This window comes from Notothenia rossii (genome assembly GCF_949606895.1).
Source record: "Notothenia rossii genome assembly, chromosome: 5".
Taxonomy (NCBI): Eukaryota; Metazoa; Chordata; class Actinopteri; order Perciformes; family Nototheniidae; genus Notothenia; species Notothenia rossii.
This window is the reverse complement of record NC_136903.1, coordinates 34154676-34178377: the sequence shown is the minus strand read 5'-3', so window position 1 is coordinate 34178377 and position 23702 is coordinate 34154676. Positions and strand designations below refer to the sequence as shown.

The window sequence follows — 23702 nt, the reverse complement described above, 5'->3', positions numbered from 1 at the left end:
TTCCTAAGCTAAAGGAGGTTATAAAGGAAGTTTGAAACCTCCTTTCCTATCATTTTAGAGAATTCGAACGGCACTTATCATGGCTGCCACTGAGGGACTTCCGGGTCATTTCACTCCGTTAGGAAGGTTCCTAAGCTAAATGGACTATTCGACTTCAGCCCATGTCCTGGATGTAGGAAGGGCCTGATCCATTCACAGCACGGTAAGCCTACCTGTGTTTTGAAGTGGATTCTGGACGTCACGCCACTGTTAGTCACTGAAGGGAGAGGAGGAGCGGGGTAGTGTTCCCTGACTTCCCTTCATATTAAACTTTAACCGGCTATAAATAAGAATACTGCCAATAGTCTCTCTTTTAAATGCCCAGTTCAGTTTATGGCCATGCAGGGTTGATTCTGAAATACAGCAGACTTCACAGAGCATAGTTTGTTAAAGGCCAGGTTTTATCATCAAAGGAGAAAGGTCATTCAGGATACTGTTGCACAGCTGAGCCCCATTTTATGTTGCCTTTGTCTACGGGAAATGCATGCAATCACATTATATTCATGCTGGCTCAGGTTCGCTACACACACATATACACTGAGTGCAGGACACCTACCATGTGCTCCACCACCTGATGGAAAACATGGTCTGTTCGCTCATATATTACATTTAGGTCCTTGTGACGTTTATGGCTGTCGCTGCTGTGTGCGGGAGAGAGGAACTGGAGAGAAGATGGGTTAAAAAAAAGGAAGAGGAGGCAAAGGAAGAGAAAGAGAGCCACAGGATGGGGGGTGAGAGGATATGAGAAGGTCAGAAGGTGTGAGAGCATTAGCGAGGGATGTGCGGACACCAAATAGGTAATCCCAAGAGAAAATAAATCAGGAGAGGGAATATGTAATCACATTCCTCTGTGATGATAGAGCTATATAAAATCATATCGGGATCAGGTGTTCCATTAGTGGAGGATGAGCTGCAGGGGAGAGCGCTGGTCCTGCTAGCCAGGAGAGGATGCTTGAAACTGGGGGACGGAGAAAGACAGACATGGGCTGTGGAGCGCTCTGCCCTCCAGGTAGGACATCATTCTGATCTTAACTGTGTGCATCACGCAGGTGGCATGTTCCTGAACGATGCATCCATCGCTTTGGCTTTTCATTGTTAACCTTAGCGCATACCGTAATTTTATGACTGGCCCAGCGGGGAGGACTGATGTACGGGGAGGACGCCTGTTGTTTCTATTCGGGGTGCTAACAACAAATCATATTTGCACTGAACATATACAATGTGTTAATAGAAGTGAATGTTGAGCAAATGTTTTTTTAACACTCGGGGAAAAAAGCAATAAGTGCCACCATTTACATAATGTATGTTCATATTACTCATGTACCCCTGTTTATAGTCCTCTTATCCACATATGTATGACAGTATAGAGTATTTTTGTTTTACTGTTTTTTAATTTAACGTTTTCTTTTCTTTTCTATTTTTATATGTTCATATTTTCAGAATCAGAAACAGATTTGCTGTCAATTAGGTTAAAACATACAAGCAATTTACTTTGTTGTATTTGGTGCATACAAAGTCACAGTCAAATAAATTCAATTGTAAGAAAAATGACCTAAATAGGAACTTTTACAAAAAAACATTTAAAAGTAGAGAGAAATATTTACATGAAGTATAATTAAATAAAAAAGAAATATTGCACTATTTTGTGTCTTTTACTTTAATGTTGAGTATATCCTATTGTTGGATGAGCCTGAGACTCAAGATTACCATTACCAACACTACACTATAGCTATTAGGGATGGGAATCTGAAAGCAATGTGCTGAGGTAATGTTAATTCATCATTTAATATTAATTCCTGATGGATATAAGAGGGATACATTAGCAAACATCTGTATATATAGCCTATATATAATGTTTCGTTTTTTTGTTTGTCATGTAACATGTTAACGTTTGTTTAATATTTTATAGACATTTATAATATGTTATAAATGTCTATTTTAACATTAATATATATGTTTATAAATGAATAAATGTGTGTAGGCCTATATATATATAAAATAGTATCATTAAATAATGCTAATACTTAGACCAGCTGAGATGATAAAACACCAGTAAACATCTGTGTATATAAATGAATAAATACATGTGTGAGTACATATAAGTGTGTGTTTATATATTTATATGTTTATAAATGAATAAATGTGTGTAGGCCTATATATATATATATATATATATATATATATATAAAATAGTATCATTAAATAATGCTAATACTTACACCAGCTGAGATGATAAAACACCAGTAAGACAAAAAACAACTATTCCTGCTTTACCGCGACCACTATGGCTATAACTGCCGAAGATGAAGTCTATGACGCTAAAGCTACGTTCTTGCGTAATGCGGAAGTAGGCGTGGTTAAATCTAAACTGGGTTGGAATACGCGTCCCGGCCCGCGACGTCCTGGTGCTCTCCGGCTGCTCTAAACCCCTGTTGGACGAGACATAATACCACGTGATGGCACGTTAGGCTCGTGTTGTGTTCAAGGACCCTGACATTGGCCAGGAAAAACAGGCACTCGCTTGTTTAATTCTTTTGCGGTCTAGATTTCTTACTTTTTTTTCTTTTTTGCGTGTGTTACCTCGAGGGCCGTATCAAATTGTCTCGCGGGCCGTATACGGCCCGGGGGCCAGAGGTTTCCCACCCCTGGGCTAGAGCTTCTACTGGCATATGATTTGATTGGCTGACGCTTCCGCCAAAGCTTCAAAAGTTGAACATTGGGCAACTTTTGAAGCGAGCAACACAAGGAAAGCGAAGCGACGCTCCCACAATGCAGTTCCGAAAAGCGTGACGTCACCCCATTCAAAGTGAATGGTCAGAAGCGTTGAAGCTTCAACGCAGACCGCCGTGTGGACGGGCCGTTAAAAAGTTATAACGACATAACATACTTATTTCTTAGCTCTTCGGTATTGTGGTTTTACACGTTGCATGTAAGACCCTCTCACCACAGAATGAACAGTGAGGCATGTGTCAATCTATATGAAAATTCTCAGACACCCCGGGCGCTGTTATATGTGAGTGTATTCATGCAGACATACTGCACATAGGCACTTGTGGATAGTGTTGATTGAGAGGATGTTGTTCCAGTGAACACAGAGACATTCACAGGATGTTCACTCCATGCTTTCAGTCTCTCAGACACACACACACACACACACACACACACACACACACACACACACACACACACACACACACACACACACACACACACACACACACACACACACACACACACACACACACACACACACACACACAGAACAGCAGCGATCGAGCCTCCTCAGGTATCTGACACACAGTGAAGAATGGCATGCTGGGCTTCTGTGAAGCCCGCTGAGAAGCAGGAAGCAACCCTAGTGTCTGTCTGTCTCACGTCAAGAGGCTCTTCACGGAGGGGCTGCTGATGGTTAATAGTGGAATCAAAGGAACATGTTATAGAAATATCTCATTGCAAGCAAGGTTATCTCTCTTTGTCTCTGCTTATCTGATTCAGGCTAAGTTGTGCTAAACATGTAGCTCATGGATGGTGGATACATTTTTAACACTGCTTCATTTACTTGTTTTGTTTGAATGTCATGCTTTTTTCATTTTAAATCAACCTTGTGGGTCATTCATCAAGCAAAAACACTAAGCATTCAATGTTTGTGCTTCTAAAATACAAAAATTATGAATCAACTATTGAATCAAACAATGTTATTTTGATCCCTGAAGTACTGTACTTGTGCAGACAATACTCTCAACAGCACCTATTATAACATTTAAGATAATATGTAATAATCCAGAGCTATGGCACTGTTTACCTATGTTAGTTTTTTATATTTTTGCAGGAACTTTTGAAGTTAAGAAACATTTAGAAACATTTTGTCTTTACCTTTTAATTGTTGGCTATTTATTGAAATGTCTAAACAATATAGGAAAGTATTGTATCTACACTACACTGTTTGACCGATGTGATGATAACATTCGTACCTTTCCCTCGTAGTGTCCGAGCTTCAGGAGGAGGGGATAAACGCCATCAACCTTCCTCTCAGCCCCTCTCACTATGAGCTGGACCCCGAGGACACCATGCTGGGTAAACTACACCGACACTACCTGTTGCATTCAGCCGAGCTGCTACCTGAATAACATTTAACAATCTTTTGCTAAATCAGTCAAATACGGTGGCCAATGATTTTGGCTAAAGGATCTTATTAACTACATCAATATTTGCACAAGCACTGTCACAAGAATTGACCATAAAGACCAAATACTGAAAATGTGTAGTACTTGTTTTCATACATTACCACAGTAACCGTAGTATCCGTACATCACGGCTTGAGACAACGTCCAATTTTGTACACAGAAATTGCTTTCTTCAGCTTCCATATGCCATGAAATACACTCGTGTAAAAAGAAAGAAACATCTCAAGTGCAGACTTAATGTGATTTGCAGTGTTTTTGGGAAAGCAAAATGTATTAAGCTTGTAAATGCTGTTTTTCTTATGGGTTCTGTTGCTCTTCTCCCTAAGACACTAAGGAATATATTATAATATAATAATGTTCTTCTTGCATTGAATCTGTCTTAATCCATTAGAGGAGAACGAAGTGCGCACCATGGTGGACCCCAACTCCAAGAATGACCGCAAACTGCAGGAGCTCATGAAGGTACACCACCATTTATCCTGGATACATTGTCATTTAGAATGTAATAGGGATGCATCTCTTCATCCCCACATTCAAACTTGAGGTGGCTGCTTGGTGCAGGGGAACAGGCTGGAGGAACAATCGTACGTGACATGAGGTTGAGTGAACAGTCACAAGATTGAAATTGGCAAATTCTTATGGGAAACTTTTTTGAGGCTACCAAAGGCCTCAGATTGGGCCAAGACTACAGTCCCAGTAGGACATACATCCTTACTAGTTGCTACTTAAATTCCAGAAAAAATCTGTGAAATGGCTTGAAACCGGCAATTCATAGACATGCAGCTGGACTAACAGCACTACATCAGAAATAATGTGTTTTTACTCGCCAAGCTTTGCACAACAACACCAACGAGTCCAGCCGCCATCAACTATCTGCTGGGCTTCTACATGAGAGCCCACAGCAAACAACCACACACTATAAACAACAGCAACACGCAGTATTACGTTTTTTTAAATATGTTTTTGGTTATTTCCCTTATTTAGTTGTCATTAAAGCTCAGTGTGAGATTCTCTTGCATTCTCTACGCAGATGACATCATCAAAATGACTCTTGAACAGTGATGCTAATTAGTCGCTTTTCGGCGCCTCCCGCTTTTTTAATGCTGCTTTGGGTGACTTGTGTAATTCGTGGAGAACCGAAGAGTTTTCGTATGGGGGGGGGGGGGTTCGTCAGTCAGTCAGTCAGTCCGTTAGTCCTTCCGACTGACAGACAACTTCTCACTTCAAAAAAGAAGAAGAAATCTGGATCGCAAAATAATTAAACAAGCGAGTGCCTGTTTTTCCTGGCCAAGGACAGGTTCCTTGAACACAACACGAGCGTAACGTGTCTTCACGTGGTTATGTCTTGTCGTCTGAAAGGAGTGTAGACTAGACTAGAGTGCTTACGGAGAGCACCGGAACGCCGCTCCAGCTCTTCAAATATTGCAGTACCCATAAGGAGCCGTACACATGCTGCAGTGTTTGCGTGGCTGTGTCTTTAGTTTTAAGCACAGCGGCGATCTGTTGTTATTAGTATCTGGTTAGCTAGCTATGCTAACAAATTTAAAGAGCTTTTCTACAACCAGGTGGAAGAGAGCTCTCTCCTGAGAGGCTCAAATAACCTCAGCTCAGTGAGGTTAAGGCACACCTTGATATGATCATTATAATTATTGATGAGACATTAGAGACTAAATGAAAAACAGGTATAAAATACTATATGACAGTAACAAAAAAGTTGTTAAAAATGACAAGAATAGAGTTTAAAAGGGGAGTGATTTTTAAAATATCCAAAAAGAAAAATATGCTTACAGTTCTGTTTCAAATGGGTGTTGAAAGATGTACCCATAGATCTCCTCATGTTGCTCTCAAAGTTCACCAGATTGATGCTTTTAACTTCAATATTTAAAAAAATATCTTCCCGGGGGAGCATGCCCCCGGACCCCCCTAGAGGAGGTTAGGTTCCCCCCCCCCACACAATTAAATCATATTCACATGGATAGGAAACTAAATACATTTGCACACATCTTGTGTCCATATCGTTCTGTTTTGGTGGTCATGCTACAACCGTGCACGTGCATGCATGCACGAGTCATGGTGAGATATCTGGATGAAGAGGTTGCTTTTTCTTTGCACAGAATGAAAGAAAGGCCAAATGAATGGGCTGTGATTTTAGTTTTTTCCTGCAGAGGTTGAGTTATAATCATTTCTACTACCCTCGGAGGATGTTATAAAAATTTAAAGGAAAAAGGTTCCCCACCCCTGCTGTAAATAATAATAAAAACACTTGATTTATAACATCTTTGTCTCCTATTGATCTGAGTATATTATAAAGAATAGCCAGTTAATTGAAGCATTATAGCATAGGCCTTTGTCAGATGGTATATTACGCTGTTTTTTTCCTGCTTCAAATAGTTCTCTCTTTTTTCACCATACCTGTGTTTGCATCACTGCTTGAAGATGACTAAAAGTTCATAAAGGTTACTCTCAATGGCTGCAAAAACACAGAGAAATTCTGCGGCTTGTTATTTTTGTTAAATAACATTAAGGGAAATCTTGGAAATAGTTTTTTCCTAATGCAATGCAGAGCTATTCAATTGGCAAAGATTCACATTCTATTTTTTCATTGATTTTAACAACTTGAATTGACTTGAGTTATTATCTAGGAAATAAGAGGTATGAGTTTGGGCATTGGCTTCTGCAGATATTCAGTGTTTAATCAGCCAGTTTGAGATGAGGGGCAAAACATGTTTCATCTGAACGTACTTAAGAAAAGACATCCCACCTGTTTACACTGCACCTTGGCCAATAATAATAATTAATACAAATGTAAAAAGCATTTAGAGTGGTTTGGCTTATTGAACCCTAATCACAGGATTCATGCTTTTTTTAATGAGTTTCTTCATGGTTGAATACATTAATTGGAAAATGTCTTTGGTTAAGAGCATCAGCTAAATGAAATGTTATGTCATTTAATTAAGTTTACAAGGTTATAAGTATGTATTCTGAATTAATTACTTTGTGATAAATCCTTATTTCGCAAAATGACATTCAAAGATTGAACAAGTTCTAATTATGAGTAAATAGTATTGTATTCTCCCCTGTAGGTGTTGATCGACTGGATCAACGATGTTCTGGTGGGGGAGAGGATCATTGTGAAGGATCTGGCTGAAGATCTGTACGATGGGCAGGTGCTGCAGAAACTATTCGGTGAGCAGTTCAGGCATAATGCTTTGGGGATTTCCCATCCCTGTTGGTGTAGGGTGTTTTATAGGTGTTAGTTTACATTTGTCTGAAACGCTTCGATTGGACTCCTTTGTTTACTTCAGTAACATAGTGACATCACTAAATAAAACTTGCGCTTCTATTGACTAGCAACACATTGTACGTGATATGCTAAGGGGCTGAATTTCTCTGAGGGGTTGACCAATCACAACAGAGTCGGCCAGCTAACCAATCAGAGCAGATTGGGCTCTGGTTTCAGACAGAGGGTGAAAAGAGGTGCTGCAGCACAGGCAGTATGAGAGAAATAAAGAGCTTTTTGAATGTTAAAGCATGGAGACATGTCACAGTAGAGGAACAAAATACTAATATGAACCTGAAAATGAGCAGAAGATGTCCTCTGTAAACTACTCATGTCGAGAAAAGCCATTGAGACACCTAACTAAAGTTGTGCTGTTATTGATTGTTATATTTTTACATGGCAATAATTAAAAGGTACCTTTGAATGAGCTGTCTTTACATCACATCTCTAAGTATTACCAGATTCATATTGAATTCTCTGTGTCTGTCTCGTTGTTCAGAAAAGCTGGAAGGAGAGAAACTGAACGTGGCCGAGGTGACCCAGTCGGAGATCGCTCAGAAACAGAAGCTGCAGACGGTGTTGGAGCGCATCAATGACTCCCTCAAACTCTCCACCAGGAGCATCCGCTGGAATGTGGACTGTAAGGATATGACCTTTTTACTTTCTATTCAACTGTATTGCTGAAATCTATAATAGTTTTTTGTAATTTAAAGTCATGCCCTAACATATTTCCCATCAATTCTAAATCCGAATTAGGTTTATTGCCAAATAGGCTTACGCATACAAGGAGTTTGCTTTGCTGTAATGGTGCAAACATCAAATTGTCTTTTAAAATGTACAATTTAGAAACATAAAAATAAATCTTTCCAACAGACATAAATATATATTTAAAATACAAGAATAGGACAAATTACAACTTGTTAAAAATATGTGCAATAACCTGAATTTTACGGCACAACCTTAATCCAGTTGAAATACCCTTTGCACTACTCCTGTTGTTTTTGCTTTTCCACCTGGGCTAGTTCCGGCTCAGGGCTACTTTTTCACCTTTTTTCTGGCCCTCCCAAATCGAGGTTGTTACCGGGCCAACAACCGGGCTGAATATACTAAACTAGTTACGTAAACACTCTCGACTGCTGAATGGTCAGAGAGAATCGCTGGAAAGGGGGCTACAACTACAACGAAATTAACATATTTGACCGTGATTTAATTTTAATACACGTTTCAAAATGATGCCGAAATAACAACATACTGATACCGGTCTGCAGACAGACGGCAGGCGAAAAACCTTTTTAAAATGCTTGTTTTCTGAATAGAGATCGGCTAAGCTAACGTTGTATATGCTCCGTCCACACAACAACAACGGCCTACAGACATAAATAAACCAGCGACTGTATTTGCCATGACACAGACAGTCTTTGGTTTGTACTTGTTTAACTTTTGTCTAGTTTCTGAACAGATATGAGGAGCTGTGAGCTCTGAGTGCTAACAGCTAACGTCTGAAGTTATGGTTTTGTGGTTCGCATTGAAGATGACGTCACAGCAGTTTTACGCAGCGTCGCTCCGCCCGCCGAACAGCCGATCGCCCCGCCTACACTGTGTTACTATAGTAACTACCAGTTACTAAACTGTAATGGAAACGCAGCTTAAAGTGAGTCTTGACTACCAAGGCCAAACTAAGCTGTGCTAAGCCGTGCTAGGTCCTGCAGTGGAAAAGCGCCATAAGACATGTAGAGTACTGAAAAAATCAAGTCAAAATATTAATCTGTACTTTAAAGAAAAGTACTGAGGTAAAAGTACAGTTATCTTTTTATAAAATATAGGTACTCATGCAAATTGAGGAATATTAAGCAAAACATATGTTTCCAAATGTTGTTTTCTTACCATGATAGCATCTGTGATTATTTATAACAGATGCTAATGTGTTCTCCATGTGACCTGAGTCTTTTTTTATAAAAGCCTGCAGAATATATTAAGATAGTTCTTTTTAATGGCCCTTTTTATCTGCCACAGATTAGTAAATACTGTGAGGCTTTCAGCACCCTTCCCTTTACTTATATCATTAGCTTTAACGTGTCTATGAGATATATTAGAGGGGGGGGGGGATGTGGGCATTACTGTATGAGCGAGGTAGAAATATGGATGACATGATGGAGACACAGAAAGCTTTGAGATTACAGAATTGATTTTGTGAGAGCACTGCACTAGAGAGAGGCCGTATCAAATGAATTTAATTTCAAACCAAATAATATGACATTCTTTAAAGGCACCTCTGGTACAACTTTGTCCTTGAAAGCTATTTGTGTGAGATACCTTAAAAGAAATGCTAAAGAGCACGGTGAATAACACGCCATGTCATTGATTTTGCAGTCCTTTTATTTGAGGAGCTCTCTTTTGAATCAATTCACTTTTGTTTGTCCCTTCTTTCATTCCTCATTCAGGAGCTGTAGAAAAACATCTCTCCTGATGTGTCTTATTTGGACCCTCTTATGTAGAGAGGATCTAATGGGTTGTTTTTTAAGGCTTTTAGCTTGCCTTCTGTGATTTGGACACTTAATTGATCCTGATTGTGTACCCAAAGGTAAATCCTATTTGTTCGCTTGACTAAAGACATGTGGCTCAGTGTCCCTCGCTGAATGACTTCAGGCAGAAGACCAGAATTTATTTTACTTTCTTTAATATCCCTTCAAGGCAGCTTTTGGCATCTTGTGTCTGTATTTACCATTGAATGAATATGACCTTGCCACATAAAACTTTGCAGAATATTTGGAAGAATGAAAATATGTTGCTGTTTGGCGACCCATTTCATACAGAAAGGTATTGACTCTTTTATTGCAAAGAAATACAAAAGAAACGGATTGTGAACATTTTGTAATGCATTAGTAAGTGGATAACATGGCTCCGTGGTTCAGTGATGATGTATTGGTATATGCCGACCCGGGAATTGCCATTGGCAGTATTCTCTCGACAAAAAGCAATGGGATTTTCCATTGGATTATTGCATAAAGTTAAAGTAATATCTTTGGAAAACAAAGGTATATGATACTTACAAATGCCAGAGGTAAAAAGTACCTAACGGTGGGCTATTAATAGGCTATGTGTTGTCTTATTTAACAATTTGAGGTATTTATGACTCTTTAACCCACATTAATTTCCCCTTCCATCTCTTATATACGCATATCATATTTATGTTAAAGCTAAAGATAGAAGTAAAAGGTGATGTGATAGAAGTTATTATTATATGTCAGATAAAAAAGGGTTATCAATGGAGGATTGGAAGGCTTGATTTACATGCATGGCTGCATTTGCTGTTGTTCTCATCTCAGCAGATTGGTGCGGTTTTTATTTTTTTATGAGGATACAGGAGTTATCCTCCCCAGCGCTCCCTTGGTAAGAAGCAATGGGATTTTTCCATTGGATTTCGGGATATTGCAGACAATAAGAAATGTGGCAAAGATACTTTTATGATACTATGATAACCACTTTTATAATGGTTAAAGAATAAATGCATTCATCAGAAGTAAAACCCCTGCTAAGCTAAAGGCGGCTAATTTGAGTAGTCCAGTTAAGCCATTCGTTAGCAACCGCCATATTTTAAACACACAGAAGCTTCAGACATCCATCAGTGGGGTATATTATGTCTTTGAACAAAGTGTTAACATCTTGTGAGCGATTGTTAACATCAGACCAGCTACCACCTGCCATCCAACTCATTCCTAGGAGTCATTCCCCCACCATTGTACTAATTGCAGTCAAGACAGCATTTCCAGTTATATAACACTTAATATACAGTACATACCGGCATGGAACCACCATGTATTCATGTTATTTGCTCCATAACTTATATTTCTCTGTCATTCTGTTGTTCTTCTTTGCCCGGTGTTAGCGGTTCATGCTAAGAGTATCGTTGCCATCCTGCACCTCCTGGTGGCGCTGTCTCAGCACTTCAGAGCTCCAATCAGACTGCCTGACCACGTTTCCATTCAAGTAGTGGTTGTCCAGGTGGGTGGGACCTTGTTTGAGTGTGACAATACAGCATTTTTCTTAGTTCAGGTGCCAGTACAATTCTGATAACCACTAGAATACAACAAAATCCAACATTAACATACTTTCCTCCTTTCGTGTCTCACAGAAAAGAGAGGGCATCCTTCAGTCGAGACAAATTCAAGAGGAGATCACTGGCAACACAGAGTGAGTATGCTCTGATGCTGACTTATTTCACATCTCACAGGGTGTAGCTGTTGACAGACATTAGTGCTGCTAAAAGCTCTCTGTTACCATGACAGAAATGGTTTCTACATTAAAGTGGACCTATCATGCTATATTTGAATAATATAGTGTAGGACCATACCTATATAAGGCATATGTATACTTTTTTATCTTTCAAAATACCAAACAGATCATCCATTTGAGCCATTCCTCATTTTGCTCAATTTAACACTGTCTTTGCATGGGCTGATTCTGTGAGGACAGCACCATCTACAGGCCTGGCATATGTACTACAGCGTCTCCAGCGCTTTCGAACGGCAATGTCCGTGGCTGTCTCCTCCTGATTGGTGGAGTTGGCCCAATAGCCGTAGCGCCACTTCTGTGACGTCATAGAAGTGTTCAAATCTGGATCAGTCTGTATCAGATCCGTTGCAGCCCCTTTTTAAGAGATTTGGGTATGGAGGAAAATAGAGAGGGTTGTGTTTTCTGACACTTGGTGCGTTCCCTGGAACACCGGGGACTAGGGCTGTCCCGAATACAATTTTTCGGGCTCTGAATATTCAGTAGTAATCAGCAGCGAATATTCAAATATTCGGTGCGGAGAGATATGTATTTTTTTTTTATAAATTCCACAAAAAAAAAACAAAAAAAAATTCAAAAAGGTTTCATAACACGCTCCGAATCCGAGACACCTGACAACACGCTGTGAAGCAGAAGCGCAGAAAGAGCATACTATTACGATTTATATGTATTTATTGTCTCAGTACTCGCAAACATTAAAACTAAATGTGTCCTCTGTAGGGTAACTGTAGGGTCTGCTGTATTGTTGAGGATGTTGATGGCTGGGATGCACCTATGGAAAGAAGTTATTATTAGGCTGAGCTACTCAACTTTATGCCATTGCCTTAGCCCAGTGGTTCTCAAACTTTTTCTGTCAAGCCCCCCCTTTGGAGAAAAAAAAAAGTCGGGCCCCCCCAAAACGAATAATCAGGCTCAGTGGCGGCGCCAGAGATTTATTTTGGGGGTGCTGTGGGGTAGCTTGACGTTTCATAGAGGGTGCTCAAACATTTAGGGTTTCCCATTAATGTACCGGTCGCTACAGTGGAATTTTCTACTGCAACAATCCCCACGCAAATACACAACGTACCCGCGACTGTTACAATGAAGGCTCAATATTCAGCTCACGGCATATAGGTGTAAGCAGGGATAAAGTGCTATTTTTATAGGTGATGTGTGGACGTCACATAGGGGGGTCCGGGGGCAAGCTTCCCCGGGAAGATTTATTTTTAAATATTGAAGTTAAAAGCATCAATCTGGTGCACTTTGAGAGCGAAAGGAAGAGATCTATGGATACATCTCTCAACACCCATATGAAACAGAAATGTAAACAGATTTACTTTTTCTTGATGGATATTTTACAAATCACCCTTTTAAACTTTATTCTTGTTTTACTGTCATATAGTATTTCATACCTGTTTTTCATTTATTCTCTTATTTTTTTATAACTATAATGATCATATAAACGTGTGCCTCGGAAATAATTATTTACATTAATGGTGACCAAAACATTTGAGACCCACTGAGATAACACTGAGAGAGTCCTTTAGCTCTCAGTCTGACAGGAGAGGACTCTCCTCCACTTTGTTGTTGAAAAAACTCCTTATATCCGTTAGCGTAGCTCGCTAGCACCAGAAGCTAACAACAACGATCTCCAGTACCGGTGCGCTCTCTCTCTCTCTCACGCGCACACAAAATGGCTCGTTCCACACACACACACAGAGCCGAGCTTTAATGAAACAGAGACCCAGACGTAATAGTACTGTACTGCATCATATTATTTTCGAATCAATAATTTTTCAAATTATGATTTTTATTTTATTTTTTATTTTTATCTTTTTTTATTTTTTTTTATAACCATTTTTCCTCCTGGTCTCTCGCGCCCCCCCTGGCATGCCTCTGCGCCCACCAGGGGGGGCGCGCCCCCCACTTTGAGAACCACTGCCTTAGCCCCAGATGTTCCCACATTACTCCTATTATTTTCACTATTCGGATAAAATTAAAAAAACTAATATAAAAAAACAATTTGGTTGCTTGCTTGCAACTATTTTCCAAGCAAAGTAGGTGCACGTTTTTATCGTGAGTAACGTTACTGTTTAAACGGCGGATAAAGCAGCTTCATCATGGCAACCAGGTGACTTTTCAGAGTTGTTGTGCCACCGTGGTAGGCCAGTTTCTTATCGCATATTTGGCACATATTCTTCTTACCGTCGTCCAATTTAAAATGGTCCCACACAGCTGGAGTCTTCGGCATTTTGTGGGTGAAACGAGGTGAAGCAAGGTCAAGCGTGCCATTTGCCTTCGTGACTGTGAGTGAACGCGATGTCAGGAGCACAGGCTGAGATTGTATATATTTCCGCATTTTAACAGTGCAATTCAAAAGTATAAATATAGTATAAGAATATGGCAATTCGCCTTTATTAATAGCATTTAGAAGAAGAAAAAAAAATTGGGGGAAAAAAAACGAATATCCGAATAATGAAATTGAAACCCGAATAGTTGGTCAATGAACAGTCCTACCGGGGACACATATTCATGTATAAAAGACGTACAAAAGTGCATTTTGCATGATAGGTCACCTTTAAATTAAAGTCTCATTAGAGACTAATTAAAAAAACACTTTTGAGTATTTTTCTATGGAGAACATACTGAATAGAATTCCAAACTGTGACCTTGATCATCTTATTTTCTGCAAACTAAACTTTGGAGCACACTTTGCCTTAGATGGAATATGGCAAGAAATTCTGTGCAATGATGAATATACAACCAACATTTCAGCAACATATGTGATGGTACCTTTAGCTGAAGAATTAGACTATTTAAAACACACACAGACACACACTTTCATTGTCTCCCTTTGAGGATGTCTTGCAGCGTGACAGCAGCCACGAGGGAGATAACAGGAGACACACACACACACACACACACACACACACACACACACACACAAATCTGTGATGGCTAAGGCAGGCATGTCTGGGCAATGGTCCTGGTGTTGTGGTAATAACCGTATTTCCTCTGTCACCAGTGTGTGTGTGTGTGTGTGTTATCATGCGTGTATCCATCTACCATGACGTGTGTGTGTGTGTGTGTGTGTGTGTGTGTGTGTGTGTGTGTGTGTGTGTGTGTGTGTGTGTGTGTGTGTGTGTGTGTGTGTGTGTGTGTGTGTGTGTGTGTGTGTGTGTGTGTGTGTGTGTGTGTGTGTGTGTGTGTGTGTGTGTGTGTGTGTGTGTGTGTGTGTGTGTGTGTGTGTGTGTGTGTGTGTGTGTGTGTGTGTGTGTGTCATTTCTTGCTGGCCTGCCCACCGCGATATCCCTTCCCCGGGGACACTCACACTGCGGTGTTCTCTCCTCTCCAAAAACCACCTGACCCTTTCCAAAAACAACATCCTCCACAGTGTTCACATTGTAATAACAGAGAAGAGAGGCCCCTCCATTCCCATAGAAAACCTGCATGTCTTCATTCATTGTATCAATACCACACTGTATTGTTGAGATTATTGCATTGTGCTACAGTATGTGTCATTGCTAAACTCCCTGTGATGATACACAGGTTATACGAATACCCAAGGTGTACCTGTGTTTATTGTTAATCAAATTATGATACCCTAGTTACATTATTGTATTGTCATTTCTGAGACATAATCCCTTCATTCTCTACATTCCTCTGTGATTGAACTGGAAGCACACTCCTCATTTCCCTTTGTCTTGTATGGATATTCCAGTATTGTTTATAAGCAAATACTGCCTCGGAATTGTGTTGTGATTTTTCTTTTTTAAAATCTTTTTTCTGATGTTCTCCTCTTTCTCGCAGGGCTTTCTCTGGCAGGCACGGTATGTAGAACAGTGTACAGAACTATGTTTATTCCAGGAGTATCCACATTTCTGGGATAATAATTACTTTTGTTTTCTTACAGAGCGTGATGCTTTCGACACCCTGTTTGACCATGCTCCGGATAAGCTGAATGTTGTCAAAAAGGTACGGAGGCTTTGCAGTGGCAATCTGGAGTCGAGCTTCCATGTTTATCGCCATTATGGCGGTCTGATGGGGGAATGGCAAATATAGCAATATAAAAATCAGGTCTTATGCTAGTCTCCTAGGAAGAGCATCCGCTTTTCTACTGGCCAAATGATAATACTACAAGTTCCAAGTCAGTTGCCATGGCATTGACTTTATTCAGCCCAAAAATACTTTTTCCCATTGATTTACATTAGGAAAGAGATATCTGTAAAAAGAGTGGATAATCTTTTAGAATCCACAAAGAAAGTCTTCGAAATGATTAGATCTTAAATAATGTAGGATTCAGATTATTATTGATGAGTCATATAATTGCGTGTAATAACTGTGATTCTCGACCAAATGCAGTTTGTGTAGTTTCGCCAAATGCAGTTGAATAAATATATCAGTGATTAAATGATTTCACAATCAAATTGAACGCTGTCTGCGTTTTCACTTCTGTCCAGACTAAGGATGGGAATTTGAAAGCAAATGTATATTCGAATATTCAACCCCCAAAAATACGGTTAACCGATTAACCGAAATGTACATATCCTATACAAAAGAAAAAAAGTGTGTGCATTTTTTTTTTTTAAATAAGTTTGAAAAATAAATAAATACATATTCAAATAAGTATAGAAACCAAGTCGAATTTGTCAAATGTACTGAAGTGGTGATCACATTTTGAACGGTTGATAGCTATAGGCCTACAGCTTTCATGCTTAAAACATAACTTGGTTTTTAAACGAAAGAGGGATCATACACGAACAATATAACAGGTTAGGGTAACGTAACCCTATTACAACAGAGATCAACAACCCATAACAGGGCCTATGCACAGAATGCAGCTATTCAATACTCATTCTTCTTTAAGAATATGAGCATGTCTACTCAGGGAAGAGGCGGGTGCGGAGGCCATTCACAATCAGGCCAGCTGTAGAAAAGACCCTCTCAGCTGGAATTTGGGCATAAGATGAGGTTTGAGTCTGCGTGATCTGCGTGTAGGGAGGGGCAGCAGCCATATCATTAGCTAGAACTAGCTAGATCTGATGGATTTGGACATAAACGCGAGTGAAGTATAACCGGACGCGAGAGAGAGAGATCAGCACCTGCAGCTCTGCCCGCTGTGAGACAGTAACACACTTAGCTATGGCACTGTCGTATACATTTAATTATTCCATTTGATCATATGTAATTAACTTAGGCACCCCTCCCAAAAAAAAAAAAAAAAAAGATATTACAATAAAAATATTCATAATTTCGAATATTCGATTAATCGTTCCCATCCCTAGTCCAGACATTAAGTTTGCAGTTTAAAAGTAGAAGTTGTCACAGTGGTTAAGACCTCCAGTATGGTTGCCAAAGGCCAAGTCGTTGATGCCACATTACTGACTTTTTTACCCCATTTTCTTTTTTTTAAATGTATGCATGTCTACAATTTATGTGTACGCATATCTTTGCATTTCAGTACCTGTGTTGTCTGAAATGTCACAAACTTCTGAGACATATCTTCCTTTGTGTTTTCTCAGACATTGATCACTTTTGTGAACAAACACCTCAACAAGCTCAACCTGGAGGTGTCTGAATTGGACACACAGGTACGTCACACACCTGCATATAAACGCAGGGAAGCTTTTTTCATAAGAATATGAAGTGAATGCTTGAATCCATGTTCCAATTTTCTAAAAGTCCATTATTTTGAAAAGCATGTCCATCACAACATGTTTTTCATCGTAATTGAGATTGTTGTCTTGTGGAAACTTGGGGAAATGCCACCTATTTAAGTCATTATTGCTGCTAGTCCATTATCAAAGTTACATCCCTGTCCTTCTCTCTCAGTTTGCAGACGGTGTGTACCTGGTGCTGCTGATGGGGCTGCTGGAGGGATACTTTGTACCGCTCTACAACTTTTTCCTAACACCAGAGAATTTTGACCAAAAGGTGTAGTGTTATTTGTGAAATGACCTCAACCATATTATAAAGAGACAAGTTGAGCAGGAGTGGAACGAGATAAACGTACAATGTTCAAACGTGTACACTTGATTCCAAATATGGTCAGTGCAGCACTTAGAAGCAAAGAAGGACATACTTGGTAGTCGTAGTAGTAGTAGTAGTAGTAGTAGTAGTAGTAGTAAGGAGGCGTGTGGTGCAGTGGGGTTGGTGTTGGGATCAGGGGAGCACAGGTTCAAACCCCATTGCAGTCAGCATGTCGTTTTGTCCCCGGGCAAGACACTTCAGCCCAAATTGCTCCTGTGTCCACAGTATTGAGTATGTAAGTTTGGATAAAAGCGTCTAACAAGTGACATGTAATGTAATGTAGTATATTTCATGATTGAATGAAGAGGGTATTAATCTTTGAAACTCAAGATTTTGGGTGAACAAATTATATATTTACCCACCCATATATTTTTCTAAGTATTTTTGTATGTGATGTTTCGTGATGATCAGATTGGGTCAAGCTGGCCGTTTGTCATCCCATCATTCTGTTATCCACTGCTTTTAATTCAGGGCCAACAAAAGTTTAGTTTCTCAATGCATATAAATAAGAAAGCAGCTGTGACCTTTGTAGCGTGGGCCTGGCTCACGTAACAAGACGACAATAATTCCACAATATGTACAAATGCAACTTTTTTGATGCTGCGTCTTAGATAAGCAGGCATGTGTACTTGTGCAGTGATGATGTTTTTTGTAGGCTGACATGGAGTTAGCATTGCAAGGGCTCACTCGACAAGAAGCAATGGGATTTCTTTTATTGGATTTTAGAAAATGGCCAAAAATAAGCTTTGTGGCACACACGTTTATGATACATGTTTTATTCAGCGGGATAACCTCCACATATTAACAGTACTTTACACATAAAGGGAATTGCCAGAAGAGACAATCTTACGTTAGGCTATAATCGAACTACATCATCCTCATATGACGTAACCATCGCTAAGCTAAAGGTGGCTAATGCTCATCATGATGATATTTGGTAGTTGCACTTGTTCACACTGTTTTTATGAAACATAGAAGCTTCAAACATTCACTAGTGTGGTCTTTACTGATATGTTATGCCGTAACTTATTTCATTCATCTAATAAAAAAATTATTAAAAAAATAATTGACTTTGAGACGAAGAAACCCGAAAGTGCTAGGAGAGAGATCCCGACCATAGTCTGTATGATCCTGACCCATGTTTGGTTGTGACCTATAGTTTGAGAAAAACTCTTGAATCAATACTTGATTTGTGAGGATCCTGAGCACTGGGAGCCAGGACTCTCCTCTCAATAGCCGGGTAAATGCCATCCGTTTACCCCAGAGCCCATTCAGTGCAGAGCCATCTCCCGCTCCATTGGCCTCTGTAGTACTACGGTATTCTGAACAGGCAATCTGAGGAGACACCACAGTAGCCTTTTGTTTGGGTCTTGGCCAGCGGCCCCTGCCAAGCTGCGGAGCAGAATGGGCATCAGTGCTACATTGTACACAACTTCTCTCTCTCTCTCTCTCTCTCTCTCTCTCTCTCTCTCTCTCTCTCTCTCTCTCTCTCTCTCACACTCACTCACTCACTCACTCACTCACACACACACACACACACACACACACACACACACACACACACACACACACACACACACACACACACACACACACACACACACACACACACACACACACACACACTCCTGGCCCGGAAGCACAGGCACCAGGCCCACAGCATCTGTAATCTCCTTTTGCACAGGGAAACACTGGAGTGGTGTAGGGGCTCAGCTCTATTACTGTGTGTGTGTGTGTGTGTGTGTGTGTGTGTGTGTGTGTGTGTGTGTGTGTGTGTGTGTGCCTATATGCATATCGATGATACACCAGGGGTGGGCTGTGAAAAGTAGCACAAGCATCAAGAAAGCACTCCTGCTCAGTAGATCTCTATTTAAGGCTCATTCTCTTTTGTTTTTGACTGTATTAGGGAAGACTAAGGTCACGCTTTCCACACAATAAACACTTTTAGTACATCTCAGCAGGGTCACACACACACACACACACACACACACACACACACACACACACACACTGAGCTGAGAATGGAAGACATCTTTTAACTCTTCCTATCTCTTCCCTCTGATTGCTTTTCCTCTCCCTTGCACTTTTATTTTTCAGATTGACTTAAATATATTTTCTGGTTTCCTACACAGAACTGTACTCTGCCTGATATTTCAAAGAATCATTCGATACAAATGTGGGTTCCATCTTTTGATTAAACATCAGCCCCAAGGAAGTTGACCAGGCTTTTCAGCAAATGTTGATTACTTCAACTTCCGTTCTCGCCTGTGACGTTGTTGGGCTCAAAAAATACTTTTTACAATTGGGTTACATTGGGAAAAAGACGTCTGTATACCAGCGCAAACACGACAAACACTTGAAGACTGTTATTTAAACCATTAGAGCCTTTAGGTTGTAAAATGCTGACTGAGCAGACACCAGCCATGACGCTGCCATACATGAGTAGATTAGAGACAGGCCTTAAGGAAAATCAGAAGTGTGCATACTTTGAGTGCTGCAGGAATAGGTCCTTAAACAAGAAAATTAATTAGCATTTAACCACTTCCCTTTCCCTCGCTTCAGTCAAAAACATTTGTAAGGGTTTGTGGTTAGATGCCTTAAATACGGTCTGTTAAATACAGGCCTAAGAGATTTTCACGTTTTGTTCTACACCATAAAATACGTCAGCAATTACCCCGCTCGTCAATGTCTGAAGCTTCTGTGTGTTATGAAACAGCGGTTGCTAACAAGCACCTAATTAAGACATTAAACAATCATCATGCTGAACACGAGCCCGCCTTTAGCTTAGCGGTGGTGGTGCACAGTCGTGCGGCCAGGTTAAAGTTAGTTTATAGCCTCAAAGTTGCTTTTCACTTCTGGCAAATCCATTCACACTTCCAAAATCACAAAATGGTGTCAATATGTGGAGATTATCCTCCTGAACAAATCGCATCAGTATTATAAACGTGTTTACCGCAGAGTTAATTGTGTGCAATGCTCTGAAGTCCAATTGAAAAATCCCATTGCTTTTTGACGAGGGAGCCCTCGTGACGCTAACTTCTGGGTTAGCCTACAAAAATATGTAATCACTGCACCAACTAATGGGCCCAGAAACGGGTATTTATGTACTCAAGAGTCAGGTCATTTTGGCTGCATGCGCCCCTGAGTAACTTTCATAGGAATGAACTGCGCCCCTTCACTTTATACATTCATGGTCAGCCCTGGACTATAGCATCATTAATCATGTTCACCGTACACGCATGCTCTTGCACATTAAAAACCTGGCGTGTACCGACTGTATCCGTCTCTTGGAGTTTTGAGGTTTTTGATTGACTCTGCTGACATGTATCCATTAAGAGAGTGTGTGTGCATCTGCTGAAGGCTTATGGTCTTACAGGGCAGGCCAGTGTTTGCCCACACAGGAAGCTGTGGTAGCACGATTGAATCGACCCACAGTGTATTTTGGGATTTAGCAACCAGTGTCCATGTTCTGTTATCAGAGAGGAGCTGTGATTGTTCGTGTTTGTCCTAACAGCCTCTCTCTCCCTGCAGGTCCACAATGTGTCCTTCTCCTTTGAGCTGATGCAGGATGGAGGTCTGGAGAGACCAAAACCCCGGCCAGAGGGTAGGAAGCACATTTAACTGGGGATATAAACTTTTTTTTGTAATTCTGATTTGAGAAGATATTTTCCTGTTACCTGTTGATTGAACTTGTATCTGATACTTTGAAAAAACCCAGAGAGCAGCCTGCAGCATCCCCTGTTTAGTAGACTTTAGGCTGCAGACATCATCTACACATATTGCATTCATTTTAAGGCAGTTCGGTCAAAAACTGCATCAGGCGGCTGTGGCTCAGGGATAGGGAAGTGTAAGATAAATGACATGTGATATAATGTAACAAAGGTATAATCGGTAACTACAGGCGTGTGTCTCATTCAGCTGCTTCACTACATCTTACACTAAAACAACAATCTGTATTAGTTTTTCACAAAGAAATTAGCCGTAACTTTTACATGGCCTTATTATATGATTGTAATCATTCAAAATATGTAAACTTGTGAAAACTCTCAATCTGACAAAAAAGAAAGAAATTGGGCCTTGGGATGGCTCACCTTGTTGAGTTGGTCCCATGTTCCGGGACTCAGAGGACCTGGGTTCGATTCTGATCTGGGGATCATATACACATGTTATCTCCCCAGTTCAAATCTGTCGCTATAATAAAAGCACAAGAGGCCCAAAAAGATATCTTTACATCAAATACTTGTTTTTAAATACAATTAACCATTAACTGTTTAACATACTGGTTATTATACAGACAATGTGTAATTATACATTTATCTACCTAGTATTCATCTTAACCTTAGCTGTAAGTATGGCTCCAAGATATGTCTATATAGAACTTATTATGATTCATTTATTCTTTCTCTCTTTTTTGTTTCTCCAGATATAGTGAACTGCGACCTTAAGTCCACACTGCGCGTCCTCTATAACCTCTTCACCAGGTACAGGAACGTGGACTGAGCCAAGCGTGGAAACATTATTTTATGGACCACATGTTTTTCCTTCTTTTGGTTGTATCTTCATTTATCTGAAAGCATATATCACATTCCTTGTTCCATCATTTACCACACAAATCTGTATTTTTTTAATATATCCTTGAAAGACACAAAATGCATGACTTTATATTGTAAATTGGACAATGCTTTACAGTCCCAGACATCTACATACGATTTTTGAAGTCATAAATAATTCTGTACGGATTTTTGTCCCCCTGCATTGATATCATGAAAGGGAGATTTAAAGATAAGCATTTTTAATTCAGAAAAGAAAAGGTTTAACTGTATTTATTGTACATTTTGATACACCTGTTTAGTCTTACTTATCCATGTTTGCATCTCTGCTCTTGTTTATGTCATTAATAAGTGCCTTTTATTTTAAACACGTGAACACTACAGCATGCACTGCATTGCTCCACTGTTGTCTTAACGTTCCAGATTTATTTTGCATGTGTGGAATGATATTTCAAATATTTGACCAAAGCTCTGTTGTCCTCACTGTAAAACACAAAGGCTTTACTCCACAGGCAATCTCTGTCTTGTGTATGATTAAAGTCAACATTCTATTATCACTTTTCTTTTTGTGGTTTTATTCATCTCATGTTGCCCTTCCCTTTTTACCCAGTTCCGATTCGGAAATGTGTTGGTTCTCCCGGTTTCGCAATGGCAGCGTTGTAAACAATGAATTGTATTGAGGATCATTTACAGCTACGGAATGATTTTAAACTACCACATCCATAATATGATAGTGGCTACCAGGATGACATATGAAAATGGCTAAAAATGTAAGGACACCTTTCATAACTCTGTAGTGTTTTTGGTGTAGTTGGCTCTACTGTGAGGAACTACAAAAAATAAAGAAGCACATTGGCCAGACGTCAGACTAAAGCAAATGTCAATAGCTTTTATAAAATCAACTTAACATGGAGACCAAATCCAAATAATCGGTCTGTGTGCTATTAATATAGCAATCATCGGCTATCTATTTTACAAGCTGGGTAGCATACGTTAGCTACCTACCGAACTAGTGTTCTAGCGAACGTTGGCCATCTACTTAACAATATAGCTAGCAAAAGTTAGCCATCTACTTAACAAGATAGCTAGCTATTGCCAAATTGGTGGCTCTTGTAATTTAAAATAGAATATTATTTTATACTCTATGCCTATGGTTTAACTTGCAGAGTGAACCTGTGTCTACCGTTCTGCCAGTGAGAGTTAATAAAAACATTGTTGTACTGATTGAAGCCAACCGGACGCTCTCATACAGCCATTAGCTTCTCACAGGACCAAACATTGCTGTTTATACCCAAATATGTGATATTTGAATAAAATAATCACATATTTGTAATCTAAATGTTCAGGCAC

General features: G+C 39.8%; 1 protein-coding gene across 1 annotated transcript in view; it reads left to right on the top strand.

Annotated features, from left to right (window-relative positions):
• Positions 1-22909, top strand: part of parvaa (parvin, alpha a) — a 42178-nt gene extending 19269 nt beyond the window's left edge. The window contains 12 exon segments of the mRNA XM_079682402.1: positions 4024-4113; positions 4615-4685; positions 7307-7409; positions 8003-8143; positions 11390-11505; positions 11636-11694; positions 15583-15602; positions 15686-15747; positions 17295-17363; positions 17605-17706; positions 21334-21406; positions 22226-22909. Coding sequence (XP_079538528.1) covers positions 4024-4113; positions 4615-4685; positions 7307-7409; positions 8003-8143; positions 11390-11505; positions 11636-11694; positions 15583-15602; positions 15686-15747; positions 17295-17363; positions 17605-17706; positions 21334-21406; positions 22226-22302 — 983 coding nt within the window. The 3' untranslated portion in view covers positions 22303-22909.
• The last annotated feature ends 793 nt before the right edge of the window (positions 22910-23702 follow it).